The 15,306-nt window shown below is 40.6% G+C and overlaps 1 protein-coding gene across 1 annotated transcript in view; it reads right to left on the bottom strand.

The window, feature by feature from the left end:
* Positions 1 to 15,306, bottom strand: part of FBXO11 (F-box protein 11) — a 379,957-nt gene that overhangs the window by 55,795 nt on the left and 308,856 nt on the right. The window contains exons 17-19 of the mRNA XM_053712228.1: positions 10,830 to 10,906; positions 10,562 to 10,705; positions 10,126 to 10,236 (exon numbers count right to left, since the gene is read on the bottom strand). Of these exons, the coding sequence (XP_053568203.1) occupies positions 10,126 to 10,236; positions 10,562 to 10,705; positions 10,830 to 10,906 (332 nt within the window). The remainder of the gene's footprint in view (positions 1 to 10,125; positions 10,237 to 10,561; positions 10,706 to 10,829; positions 10,907 to 15,306) is intronic.

The raw sequence follows: 15,306 nt of genomic DNA, 5'->3' as shown, positions 1-15,306 counted from the left end.
TAGAAACTGCTCCCTCCACCTTAGGGACAGTCTGCCATAAGTCCCGTGTAGTGGCATCTATTGGAAACATTTTTCTAAACATAGGAGGTGGGGGAAAAGGGCACACCGGGCCTATCCCACTCCTTACTAATAATTTCTGTAAGCCTTTTAGGTATTGGAAAAACATCAGTACTCACCGGCACTGCATAGTATTTATCCAGCCTACACAATTTCTCTGGCACTGCAATTGTGTCACAGTCATTCAGAGCAGCTAATACCTCCCCAAGCAATACACAGAGGTTCTCAAGCTTAAATTTAAAATTAGAAATCTCTGAATCAGGTCTCCCCGATTCAGAGACGTCACCCACAGACTGAAGCTCTCTGTCCTCAGGTTCTGCATATTGTGACGCAGTATCAGACATGGCTCTTACAGCATCTACGCGCTCTGTATCTCGTCTAACCCCAGAGCTATCGCGCTTGCCTCTCAATTCAGGCAATCTGGATAATACCTCTGACAGGGTATTATTCATGATTGCAGCCATGTCCTGCAAAGTAATCGCTATGGGCGTCCCTGATGTACTTGGCGCCATATTAGCGTGCGTCCCTTGAGCGGGAGGCGAAGGGTCCGACACGTGGGGAGAGTTAGTCGGCATAACTTCCCCCTCGACAGACCCCTCTGGTGACAATTCTTTTATAGATAAAGACTTATCTTTACTGTTCAAGGTGAAATCAACACATTTAGTACACATTCTCCTATGGGGCTCCACCATGGCTTTTAAACATAATGAACAAGTATCCTCTGTTTCAGACATGTTTGTACAGACTAGCAATGAGACTAGCAAGCTTGGAAAACACTTTAAAGCAAGTTAACAAGCAATATAAAAAACGTTACTGTGCCTTTAAGAGAAACAAATTGACAAAATTTGAAATAACAGTGAAAAAAGGCAGTTACACTAACAAAATTTTTACAGTGTATGTAACAAGTCAGCAGAGCATTGCACCCACTTGCAAATGGATGATTAACCCCTTAATAACAAAAACAGAATAATAAATGACAAAAACGTTTTTTAAACAGTCACAACAACTGCCAGTCTACTGTGATTGTTACCCTCCTCAAACACGACTTTGAAGCCTTTTGAGCCCTTCAGAGATGTCCTGTATCATGCAGAGGGAAGCTGAATGTCTGTCAGTATTTTTAGCTGCACAGAAAAGCACTAAAATAGGCCCTTCCCACTCATATTGCAACAGTGGAAAGCTTCAGGAAACTGTTTCTAGGCAAAAATCAAGCCAGCCATGTGGGAAAAAAACTAGGCCCCAATAAGTTTTGTCACCAAACATATATAAAAACGATTAACATGCCAGCAAACGTTTTATATTACACTTTTATAAGAGTATGTATCTCTGTTAATAAGCCTGATACCAGTCGCTATCACTGCATTTAAGGCTTAACTTACATTAATCCGGTATCAGCAGCATTTTTCTAGCAAATTCCATTCCTAGAAATATATTAACTGCACATACCTTATTGCAGGAAAACCTGCACGCCATTCCCCCTCTGAAGTTACCTCACTCCTCAGAATATGTGAGAACGGCAGTGGATCTTAGTTACTTCTGCTAAGATCATAGAAATCACAGGCAGATTCTTCTTCTAATGCTGCCTGAGATGAAACAGTACACTCCCGTACCATTTAAAAATAAACTTTTGATTGAAGTTAAAAAACTAACTATAATACACCACTCTCCTCTTACTACGATACACTTAACAAGAGAAATACCCTCTGCACCTCCTACCTGCCCCCAGAGTACTTCGAAAGAAGTTTCCAACCCTTCAGACCAGCTACACAGTCCAGGAGCCACTGAGTTACTGCTTGCTGCTGCTTAGCCTGAAGGAAGTGCGTATCTGAGCGCGCGAAAATAAGCTCCGCCCCTTAAGGTCAAAAGTCGGAGTAGGCCCAAACAACACCGCATGGAAATGCAGTTTTGCACCAAAATAAAAGTACACACAAAAGACAACCCTCCAACATAAAACCAACAAGTTTTAAGTGCCAAAAAATAAAAAAACATAAAACATTGTTTTTCCCATTGTCTCCCATGTCACAAAATGCCCAAATATCATTAATGATAAAAATAATATAGGGACTCCAGTAATACCCCTCTTATTAAAATAGGTTTTACTGCTTACCCCATTTCCATACAGGGAAATAATGCCAGCCAGTTCTCATATATCAAGTCTCCTCAAAAAAAAGGGTGCACATACCTTAATGCTGCTTGTAGCATGAAACCGGTCTCCACACTGAAGAGGTCTCATGGTTACCTTCAGAAGTCTTGTGGGAACCAGCGTGGATCTTAGTTACAAATGCTAAGATCATCAAACCTCAGGGCAGAAATCTTCTTCCATATCCCCCTGAGGAAAATAGTGTGCACCGGTACCATTTAAAATAAAAAACTTCTTGATTGAAGAAACTAACATCTCACCTTACCATGTCTTCCTAGTATAACACAGGCAAAGAGAATGACTGTAGGTGGAGGGGAATGGAGGGGCTATATATATACAGCTCTGCTGTGGTGCTCTTTGCCATTTCCTGTTAGCAGGAGGTTAATATCCCACAACTAAGGATGAAATCCGTGGACTCGTCATATCTTTGTAAAAGAAATAACATTATCGTTTGAGTGCTTCTGTAGTATCCTATTCACAAGGATACACTAACCCCAGCAACTGAGTCTGTATAATAAAAAACTATACTTTAAAGTTTAACAAACACATTGAGTTTATTGCTTAGCAAACCGAATTCAGAATTAAGCAACCGTACTGGACCCTAGATAATGTGCTAAAGGTGCCCAAGTGTCCCATAAAAACTGAATAATAATCAAAGACCTTTGAACACATCCGACACACTATGTATAAAGGACTAACACTGAGCGCTACATAGCAATACAGTGCCTTTTGAGTTAAACTCTCTACCCTCCGGTATCATAAAGGAGGAAGAAAGCACAACGAACCAACTCCCGTAAAGTTCCACCCCTCGTGGGTGTAACAGTACTCCATCTCCCAGCACTCTTACTGTATGAGTGCAGAGATGGAGGAAGGAGCTCAGAAACGGGAAGGCAACTCCGTCCATCCCCATACTCAATCTCCCGGTCACCATTAAGATCTATATAGATCTGACACCGGGAGAAATAACAGTGAAAACAAAAGGTATCCGAATATGCTACCACATGTCCGGTAGCTCTAACTCATAAGAAGACCAGTGGTCTAAAAAGTCTGTTGGCAGAAATAAAAGCTAGTCGTTATCATAGAAAAACATAACAGATCCATCCAGCCCCAGTGTCTGTAAAAACAAATCTCTACCCATCACAATAAGGAGCTCAATCTGTATCTTAGCCCTTGACATACGAGTGTATGTAATGCAGTGCTCACTTTCTTCTGAGAGAATAATGTCCCCAGAAAAATAAAGTTAGAACTTACCTCGAATACTGTGCAACAGCATAGCCATCCAACAGGTTTTCAGAGGACCTCTCCCTCCCATAGCCCTGTGGACTAAGATCAGCCTGAGTTAAAAGTGCTTAGGCTATCTGTATTAGGGCAGCAAACATGTATAGGAGGCGCAATGAGAATTTATGTCCCACCAGTTTCTATTGCTTTAAAGCCACCAAATGCTCTCCTGTAGAGACTGATCAGGTCTAGGCTACACCCCAGAACAAAGTAGCACTCACTGGCACTACTTTAAAAATAATACACACTTGATTGAAGAATCTTTACTAACACCTCACTTTGCCATCTCCTATCTTACTAACACAGGCAAAGAGAATGACTGGGTTGGGAAAAGCTATTTATACAGCTCTGCTGTGGTGCTCTTTGCCACCTCCTGCTGACCAGGAGGAGAATATCCCACAAGTAAGGATGAAATCCGTGGACTCATCATATCTTGAAAAAAATTATGTTTTCCTTCCATAAGGCAGGGAGAGTCCACAACTTCATTCCTTATTGTTGGGAAAACTATACCCACGCTACAGAGGAGAATGAATGAATAACGGGAGGGAACACAGCCTGCAAAACTTTTAACCCGAAAGCTGCTTCAGCCAAAGCAAACACATCCAGGTAGCTGCCTTACAAATCTGATTCAATGAGGCTTCGTTCTTAAAAGCCCAAGAGGAAGCCACTGCTCTAGTGGAATGAGCCGTTATCCTCTCAGAAGGCTGTCGTCCGCTGTCTCAAAAGCTAATCGGATGACACTCCTCAACAAAAAAGATAGGGAAGTTGTAGTAGCCTTCTGCCCCTAACGCTTCCCTGTATAGATGACAAAGAGGAAAGATTGTCTGAATTCCTTAGTAGCCTGAAGATAGAACTTCAAGGCACGAACCACATCTAGATAGTGAAGCAAACGTTCCTTCACCGAAGACCACAAACCACATTAAGGAGGAACCCTAGTTAAATGCATAAAACCGCCTTAGCATGAAAAACCAGAAAAGGGGGTCACATTGCAAAGCAGAAATCTCAGAAACTCTGCACGCAGAGGCAATAGCCAACAAAAAAAGAACCTTTAAATATAATTTAATGTCAACAGTATGCATAGGCTTAAACGGAGCCTGCTGCAAAATACTAAGAACAAGATTAAGACTCCAAGGCGGAGCCCCAGATCTAAACACAGGTCTGATCCTAGCCAGAGAGTCTTAAAGGACTGAACATCCGGAAACTCGGCCAATCTTTTGTGCAGTAACACAGATAGGGCCGATATCAGTCCCTTCAGGGAACAAGCAGATAAACCATTCTCCAGTCCATCCTGGAGAAAAGCTAAAATTCTGGCAACTTTAACCTTATGCCAGGAAAAGCCACGCTCTTCACACCAGTACAAGTCCTCCACACTTTATGGTAGGTACGACGAGTAACTGGCTTACGAACTTGAACCAGTGTCGATGACACTCTGAGAACTCTCTCTTGGCTAAGACTAAGCGTTCAATCTCAATGGTATTGAGGCGGGATGCTATGAGATCTATCTCCGGCGTCCTCAACTTGCTGCAAATCTCTGCAAACACCTCTGGGTGAAGAGACCATTCCCCTGAGTGAAAAGATGGCTTGCTGAGGAAGTCAGCTTTCCAGTTGTCCACACCGGAATGTGGCTCGCTGACAGTGTACATCTGAGTCTCCGCCCACTCTAGTATCTGAGATACTTCTCTCATCACCAAGAAAGAAACTTCTCGTTCCCCAATGATGGTTGATGTAGGCAACCGAGGTTATATTGTCTGATTGAAATCTGATAAACTGGGACGAACCCAGAAGGAACCAAGCCTTCAAGGCATTGAAGACTGCCCGGTGTTCCAAAATAAAGATTGGAAGGGAGGACTCTTCCTGAGTCCACAGACCTTGTGCTTTCTTGGCACCCAAACGGCTCCCCAGCCGGAAAGTCTGGCGTCCATAGTCACAATCTCCCAGGACGGTCTCAAGAAGCACGTGCCTTGGGATGATCTGGACAGAGCCACCAGGAGAGCGAGTCTTTTGACAGGTTGTCCAGCACGATCTGTTGAGACAGATCTGAATGGTCACCGTTCCATTGTCTCGGCACGCATAGTTAAGGGTCTGAGATGGAATCTGGCAAAAGGAATGATGTCTATACAAGACACCATGAGTATGATCACCTCCATACACTGAGCCACTGAGGGTCTTGAGGAGGTCTGGAGGGCAAGACATGCAGAAGTTAGCTTGCAACGTGTCTGATCTGTGAGAAATATTCTCATGGATATAGAGTCTATTACTGTTTCCAGGAAATTCATCCTTGTACTTGGAGTAAGAGAACTCTTTTCCAAGTTTATCTTCCATCCATGTGATCGAAGAAGATTGAGAAGGGACTCTGAATGTTCTTCAGCTAGACGAAAATATGGTGCCTGTACCAAGATATCGTCCAGGTAAGGCGCTACTGCAATACCTCGTGTTCTGGCAACGGCTAGAAGAGCTCCCAGAATCTTCGAAAATATCCTTGGAGCAGTAGCTAGACCAAACGGAAGAGCTATGAACTGGAAGTGCTGGTCCAGAAAAGCAAACCTCAGGAACCGAAAATGTTCCCTGTGTATCGGGACGTAAAAGGTATGCATCCTTCAAGTCTGTGGTCATAAACTGTCCTTCCTGAACCAGAGGAAGGATTGACCGAATTGTCTCCATTTTGAAAGAAAGAACACTCAAAAACTTGTTTAGGCACTTTAGGTCCAGAATTGGACGAAAAGTTCCCTCCTTCTTTGGAACCACAAATAGGTTTGAATAAAACTCCAAACCTCTTTCTGTAGGTACCAGGACAATTACGCCTAAAAAGGAGATATCCCGTACGCAACCTAAGGGAGCCCTCTTTTCTGGTCTTGTAGACAGACTGGAGAGTAGGAATCTGCCACTGGGCGGATTAGACTTGAATCCTATCCTGTATCCTTGAGATACAATCTCCAGGACCCAAGGATCATGTACATCCTGGAACCAAGCATCTGAAAAGATAGACAGTCTGCCCCCTACTGATCTGATCCCGGATCGGGGGCCACCTCTTCATGCCGATTTGTTCTCGGCGGGCTTCTAAGTCTGTTTGGACTTATTCCAGGACTGTGCCGGCTTCCAAGTACCCGTGGGCTGCTCGGACTTGGATGAGGATTGCTGTTGTGATTTGTCAGAAACGGAAATTAGACAATTGCCGTTCCTTAGGCCTATTTTTCGTGTCCTGCGGTAGGAAGGCACCCTTTTCTCCGGTAACCGTAGAAATAATGGAGTCCAGCCCTGGACAAAATAAAATCTTCCCCTTGAAAGGAAGAGAAAGGAGTCTGGATTTAGAAGTCATATCCGCAGACCAAGACTTCAACCAGAGAGCCCGGCGGGCTAGGACGGCAAAGCCAGAAGCCTTTGCATTTAGGCGAATAATCTGCATATTCATGTCACAGATGAAAGAGTTAGCAATTCTCAGTGCTTTAATTCTCTCCTGAATATGCTTGAGGGAAGTCTCCACCTCAATGAGCGCCGACAGTGTCGCACCAGTAGGTAGCTGCTACAGCAACTGCGGCTACAGCGACCTCCTGTTGAAATAAAAACCCCATAGGTGGAAACATCAGAAAAGTTTCCATTTTATTATCCATAGGCTCTCTAAAAGATGAACTATCCTCTAAAGGGATAGTAGTATGTTTAGCCAGTGTAGAGATAGTGCCATCCACCCTAGGGATGGAGCCCTACAAATCTAATTGAGAGTCAGGGACCAGGAATAATTTTTTAAAAGTAGACGAGGGGGAAAAAGAAGTTCCTACTCTTTCCCATTCATTACTAATAATGTTTGCCATCTTAACTGGCACAGAAAAAGTCAGAGAGATCTTCCTTTCTTCATAAACCCTGTCTAATTTAGGGATCTTAGGTTCCTCAGGGAGTGTATCCTCTGGAACCTCTAGCGTAGACAGAACCTCCTTTAATAAAATGCACAGATGTTCAATTTTAAATCTAAAAGGAGGGTTCCTCTGCTGAAGGAGGTTTAGAAACTGAAGTCTCCAACTCAGAAAGTTCACCCTCTGAAGTCACAGAGTTCAACTCATACTCTGATAGCAGGGACATAGTAGCTTAATCCGACAAATATTTAGATGACTCTAGGTCAGGAGAACTATATTTAACCTCTCTCTTGCATTTGTTAGAACGAGGTATGGCACTCAGGGCTGCAGAAACCGCCAATTGTAACTGCGTGGTAATGTCCGCTGGGAAAAGGCCCCCTCCAGATTACATGTGCTGCGGGGAACTGCATATGGAGCGGGTAATGTAGAAAGGGTAGTAATTTCTCGGCAGATTCCTGAGAAGTAGACTGCTCAGAGGGGCTTATAGTGCTATGAGTATTAGCAGGCTTGTCTCTGTTCTTAGACTTTAGAACAGTGTTTAGGCAAGTGGAACAAAACTGAGCAGGTGGGCAAACCACAGCCTCCTCACAATGAACAGGAATTATTAATCTGTACAGAAGGAGCAGAACCTTCAAATGTAGTATCAGAGTCCTCCATAGCTTTGCATATACCCACAGAAGGAGCAACAAAAAAACGTTTTTATTTAAAAAAAACGGCACCTTAATACTTCCCAATGGCTGGGGCACTCACCACCTCCGAGACCGAGACAGCTAACAGTAAACACACTCTCCTCAGGAATGATGTCTGCAGCAGGATCTTAGGAAATAAAAGATTTCACCCGGTCATGTGGTGCTTAAGACAGGACTTCCCCTGTTATGAAAAAGGGCACTAAGCTATTATGAGCTGCGCAACACTTCAAAAACTAAAGTGAAACCTGTTTGTTCCAAGCCAAAAAACACAGTCTATGAGCCCAAAAAACTTTCATATTAAGCAGATATAAATCCCCAAGTTGTTCAAATAATCTCCCTGAAGGAGATATTAACCCTTGATCCTATCGAGGTATAAAGGAGCCACACTGTGACCCTGTACAGCGTTTTAAAGTGTATATATAAAAAATGGACTTACCCTCCAGGATCCATGCTGTGGAACAGGCACAGCATCTCAAGTGTAACAGTCTTGCAGCAGCGCTTCTGACATGGACTTGAGTGTGTAACGGCAAGCAGTGAAACTCGTCAACACTGATTGCTCAGGAGTTGTTGGCGACAGTCTGGATGGGTTCGCAGAAAAACTTTCCCTGCATCTCCAGACTATAACTTTCCTCAATACTCTCACCGAGAGGTTGACATAACTACTAAGGGAACATAACCATTACAGGACTATCCAAATCTTCTGACACTTCTCTACCATCTCCTATAGTGACGAAGGGCAAAGAATTACTGGAGGATAGGGGAAGTGGAAGGGATATTTAAGCCCTTAGCTGGGGTGTCTTTGCCTCCTCCTGGTGGCCAGGAGTTTAATTTCCCAACAGTAAGAAATTAAGTTGTGGACTCTCCCTGCCTTATGGAAGGTAAAAAACACCTACAAATCATCTCTTTGTGAACAGAGCCCTGAAGTTACTTATACCTGCATCAGAAAAGAATCAATGAATTGCATAAAATTGACATATAAATAAATAAATATTTTAAAAAGACTAGAGTTGTCATTTTATTTTAGCAAAATGTGCACTGTCCTGCGACATCCTGTGAAAGGCCTGTGCTTATTCCTACTTCTTTGCTGTGGCTAATTAGGGAAACGCATACAGGTATACCTCACTTTACAGCGCTTCACTTTACAGCGATTTGCTAATACAGCGCTTTGTGGAGCTGAAGTTCAACCTCCAAGGATTTTGAAACAGTGCTGTAATCATCGTGAGTTTGCGAGAAAAGTGACTGGCACCATTTTGTTATGCTTAGTTCACTCTGTTCACAGCATTACAGTGCAATCTGTGTCTCAGTGCTATAGTCTGGCAAATTTTACTACAGTAAATTGTCACTATTTTACAGGTACAGTATTTATTTAATACTAATTGAATACTTTGCTGTGCTAGTATTAAACTAAACGTAGCATTGTTGCACCCCTAATATATAAGTTTTTAAACACCCTGGAAAGTGAAAAGAAAGCTAAAACTGCCTTGTTTCACTTTAAAGTGGGGCTCTGGTCCCTAACCCGCTGTATCAGCGGGGTATACCTGTACATAAGTGAACTCTGGCACATATCAAGCAAGAGTTCAAAATTCCAAAGAATACATTCCAGCTTCTATGGGGGAAAGCAGGCAAAATAAAAATGCACAGCAAACCATTTTTCATGGTACATATTTAAACATTTTATGGGGAAATAATGTAGGGAGTTTAATTGCTGTCTTTAAAAGAATATGAAACCCAAAATATGTATTTCATGATTCAGATACAGCATGCAGTTTTAAACAACCTTGCAATTTACGTCTATTTTCTTTGTTCCTTTGGTATCTTTCGTTGAAAAGCGAGGAAATAATTCAGGAGCGTGCACGTGTTTGGAGCACTAGATGGCTGCACTATTTCCTGCCATGTAGTGCTTCACACACCTACCTAGGTATCTCTTCAACAAAGCAAATTTAATATTAGTAAATTGTAAACTTTTTTTTAAAATTGTATGCTCTGTCTAAATCTGAAGAACATTTTTGGGTTTCAAATCCCTTTAAACTTCCATGAATCAGATAGAGCACCTGATTTGTCCACAAACACACACACACAATATTAACAAACATATATATCTATCTTAACCCATACCAACCTGCAGCAAATCCATCAAATATTCTGTTCTTCCGTAACACTGGGTGACTATTGGTGCTAATAAGCACCCCAGCCTGGGCATTCCTGAAGATGTCATTCTCTTCAAGAAGTCCTGCCAAATCAAAAAGTAATTTAAAACATACATCTCCAATTATTATTATTAAGTAATATTTATGTTGCACATCGGCAGTGTGCTTTATCAGGAGAAAACAGCATACACAGTTCTAAATATTCATAGTAGAATAAAATAATATGGTACCATATGATTTGTAACTTATTTGTGAGATGCACAAATGCAAAACCTTTAGACAAATTTGTTGCCAAGCTTTATCATCATTTTGAATTTGTTTTTAAATTTTATAAAGCATGATAGAAAACAGAACAGACGCTAATAAGGTCAGTTGAAATTTCCACAAATTCTAATATTTGAACAGTACCTCTTCCTCCATTAAATATACAAATTCCACCATCTCTTCCATCATGAATTTTGTTTCTTCGTAAAGTTGGGTTGCTATCTGTTTTGATCCAAACACCAGCCATAGCATTATCAAAAATTTCGTTGTCTTCAATGAAGCCAAGGCCTGCATAAAAAAAAAAAAAAGAAAAAAAAAAAAAAAAAGGGGAAAATGTAAAATTTTGTAAAAGCAATTTAAAAATAGTGAGACTACTAACCCACAACATTAAGATAATCAAAATAAAACATACCAGAATTATAAACAAGTATTCCGCCATTCTGGCCTCCCCAGATTTTGTTACGTCTGATTTTGGGGTTGCTTCCAGTTCTATAAAAAAAAAAAAAACAACAGGGTTTTCATTAGGAAGCAATAAATATACAATTTCAATAACAATTAACTCTTACACAGAACTATTCACATTTTCATGAACTGAAACAAAGCTGCTGCTTTAGAACATTTTATTCTTTTACAAGTACCAATTTTAGTAGCTACTGGAAAAAAATCTCTAGACTTGTAACTTTTTACTTGTGACTGATAAACTAAATCCTCTAGATTTCTGCATACTCGAGGAAGGAATAGCAATATATCCACTAGTTCTGAATAGGATTCATACTGTAATTATAGTAATTGTTAGAGATACATGGGATAAATTAACAATCAATGTATTGGAAAAGACCTCTATACAAAATAAATGTTTTAGAAGCATTAAAAACAGTCATTTGTTAGCAAAATTTGCATTCCAAAGAAAGTTAACTTATCTCAAGTACAGATTGAAATTAGCTCCTGCATTTATCAAGCAATTAATGTGTAGCATGTAGCTGATTTAGATGACCCACTCCAGCCACCCTAGGTTCAGAGGGGAATTTTTTTTATGCTTACCCGATAAATTAATTTATTTCATGGTGGTGAGAGTCCATAAGCCATTACTCCTGGGATTCTACTCCTGGCCACTAGAGGGATGCAGATGAACACTTTTCATAAGCTTTTAATTCCGCTCTGGTATCCCAGTCTAACTTGTAGCCGGAAAAATAGAAAAAATAGAGAAGTAGGAAAGGACAAAACAGGGTAAATAAGGTGCATACTAAAACTGCAGCCAATTGGAAAAATAAGGGCAGTTCTCATGGACCCTCACCACCATGAAAGAGTATCAGATAGATAAAGCATAAATGTTTTCTTTTCATAAAATGGTGAGAGTCCATGAGCCATTATTGCTGGGATCTAATACCCAAGCTGTGAAGTCCACAGGCAAATGGGTGGGAAAAAGTTAAGGCAGCCACCTATTTACCAGCCACTAAAACTGTAGAACTTGTAGCTCAAAAACTATACCAAAAGAAAAGTGAGCAATAAGACCAAGTTGCTGCTGTGTACATAACAGAAACCTCATCTTAAAAGACCCACAAAGTAACTAATCTAGTAGAATAAACTGTAAAAGCTCATACTGTACATGGACAAATTAACAAAATTTTAGACCAACGAAAAAGGAACTACAATGTCCTAAATGAAAAAAAAAAAAAAAAAAATTCAAAGAAAATACCTTATCCTAATAGAAAATAAGATAAGGAATCTCACAAGACAAAAAGTTAAACCAGACGCACTGCTGCTTAAAATATTGCAAAATAAATCACATTCAAAATAAGTGGAATGTTTAAACCATCATGATTCAAAATAGGAATTCGAAAAAACAATAAAGGTTCTCAGGAAGAGAAAATCTCTTAACAGACTTACTTTGACCAGATCTAGAACAACGATCTGAATGTCATAGACCTTATAAGAAACTTGCAGATAAGTTCTAATTTCGTAAGAATGAAAAATTCCTGAAATTTCTTAAAAATACCGGTAAAACCCATATTTAGCACACCAGAAAAAAGAGAAATGAATGTAAAACTGGTGAGGAGAAAAAAACTGCTTTGCCTAAAGAAAAAGGTCACAACGATCTTATTGAAAAACTAGTTTATGAATCGAGAGATGAATCTCTGAGCCATTAAAAATGTTAGGTCTGAGGAAACTAAAAAGAAGGATATAGACTTCTGGACTTAATGGACTATTAAAGACCAAATAGGAAGATAGAATATCCCATTTAGATCTGATTGCTTCAGCTTTATCATGTAAATCTGGTTATATAGAAGTACTGATTAACGAAACAGCTCAATTTTAACTATGACTCTGATATTATAAGGTCTAAATGTTAACAGTCATGGATTCACAAACTCGTTCGAAGGAAAAATTCACTTCTAGGAAGTGATGCAGAAAAAGTGCATTACTCCGTTCAAGATAAATTCAAGAGACTAGTATTATTGGTTAGGAAAACTAGAAGATCGCCTCAGATTAACTAAGTATGTCACAAGTGACTTGAAAAAAACAGACATATCTCATTTGTGAAAAAAAAAAAGTCAGAGTCTGAGAAGTAATAAGATTGCACAAATCATGATGAAATTTATCGGTAACCTCGCCTCCTGAGGAAACCATCTCCTTGTGCCCTCCTCAAATCCCAGACTACACTCCAACTCGAGAGACTGACGTCAGAAGAAATGATAATCCAAAAGGACGAATAAAAACTGAAGTGGAGATAAACCAGTAGGACAGAGATGGATTTACAGAGGAATCCAAAGGGATAACTAAGAAAATAGATTGTAGTCCCTGCACAAATAAAATAGCAAGTCAAATTGATAAGACCGATACAGAAAGTGTAAAGTGACATCTGAAGGTGAAACCATTCACTCGATAACATCCATACATAAATAATAGAAGAACAAGCTGTTTTAACTTGGATTTGCATTGATCCATAAGAGAAAATGCATAGTACAGTCTACAAAAGACTCAGCAATTTAACTTCTAACTGGGGAGAAATAACTTTTTTTTTTTTAAAGGGACACTGAACCCAATTTTTGTTCTTTCGTGATTCAGATAGAGCATTACATTTTTTTTTTTTGAATCATACATTTTTATTGAGACAAACTTACAGGTAAGACAATAAAGCCTTTGAAAATAACATATAAGTCATCAATAACTCAGTTTTACAAACAAACGAGTATCAACCACTTAATAATGGAGTATAAGGATAGGCACAAAATACAGAACAAGGAATCTCTTTTTTATAGGAGGTAAATAGAAAGGACATAGCAAGTAGCTTTATCTGTGGTAGGTAATGAGGTGATATTAGTATATATCGCTTAAAGATATAGGCATGTACGGAGCAGACTTGGAGGATACGAGAGAGAAAAAGGAAAGAAAGAAAAAAAAAAAAAAACGGGGGGGGGGGGGAGAGGTGAAAGGGAGTTCTTTAAGAGGTAGGCTTGGGTCTCGTGTCCCACTTTGGGAATTTCGTAATCCAAGGGGACCAAATCATGTGGAAGGAGTCTACCTGATCAAAAACTTTGTACGAGTACTGTTCCATTTGTCCAACAAAGTGTACAATGGAAATTACTTGAGAAAGAGAGGGAGGCTTATCCTCTTTCCAAGCTCTGGCAAGTGCCAGTTTCGTAGCCATGAGAACATAGATTGTAAGAGCTTCCCCAAGGGGAGAGAGATTAGGCATTTGCATATGAAGGAGGGCTACTTCTGGAGTATATGGGGGAGTGAGACTAAGTGAAAGAAGAAGTGCATATATTTTCCTCCATAGGGGTTGAATCACTGGGCATGCCCACCATATGTGAAGTGCTGTGCCAATATCTCTACAGTTTCTCCAGCAGTTAGGGGATTGTTACTGGTAAATCCTGTGTAATGTGGCTGGGACCAGGTGCCAGCGAACTAAAACTTTGTAATGGAGCTCCCATAAGGTGGAGCAATGGAGGAGTTTTTTGGTTGTCATGATTCTAAGATGCCAGACATTTATCGTTACAGTGAACCCAATTTCTCTTTACCAGGCGTGATGTTGCGATATTTTGTGGGGGGTGGGTGTATTAGTGAGAAGGTTGTAGTGAAAAGACAGGAGATGTTTGAAGTTATGAGCCCCTTGACAAGCCCTCTCCCATATTGTCATAGGTCGTAATGAACATTTCGGGTAGCCCCAGGTACGTAAGCGTGTGCTCAAGCGAAATCCCTCAAAGCTGAGTCTGGAGGGGAGTTGAAATTTAATGCAGATTGTAGGATGGGCGAGCCAAATGTCATTCTCATAAAAGTCAGTGACTAGGAGTGTTTGTGGATGTGGCCAAAAGTCATAGTAAGAGTCTGGGAGACAGAAGAGTGCAGCAGAAATTGTGAGCATAGGGGAAGGATAGGGGGAAGATAGCTGGGTTGTGTCTTATCTGGTCCCAGAATTGTAGTGCATGCTTAAAGATGGGGTGTAGGGTGTCGATGTCGTGTCTGTGGTGAAGAGGGATCCAGAGTAGATCAGAGAGGCATAGACCAGGAGGCAGCAATGAGGATTCAAGAGTAAACCAGCTTAACTGTCTCTCAGGGTCATTCCAGAGAAGGATATGCGACAATCTGGCTGCATTATAGTAGGAAATTATGTTTGGTAAAGCTAAGGTGCGTCCAGAAGTTCTGGGTCTTCGATCTTTCCATACATATGTGGTTATCAGACTTTGAAGTCTATTAAGGAGCGTTCTAGGAATGTTATATGGAATGGATCTGAAAAGATATGTAATTTTGGGAAGGAAGGACATCTTGATCGCTGCAATGCGACCTGTCCACGAGATCTCTCTAAACAACCAGGTCTCAAGGAGCCTCCTGTACTCTGAAAGTCTGTCTGAGTAGTTTTAAACTATGACCACCGAGGGGTCTGGGCT

This window comes from Bombina bombina, chromosome 4 (genome assembly GCF_027579735.1).
Source record: "Bombina bombina isolate aBomBom1 chromosome 4, aBomBom1.pri, whole genome shotgun sequence".
NCBI lineage: Eukaryota > Metazoa > Chordata > Amphibia > Anura > Bombinatoridae > Bombina > Bombina bombina.
Note: the sequence above shows the minus strand (reverse complement) of the source record. Positions and strands in the feature narration are given on the sequence as shown.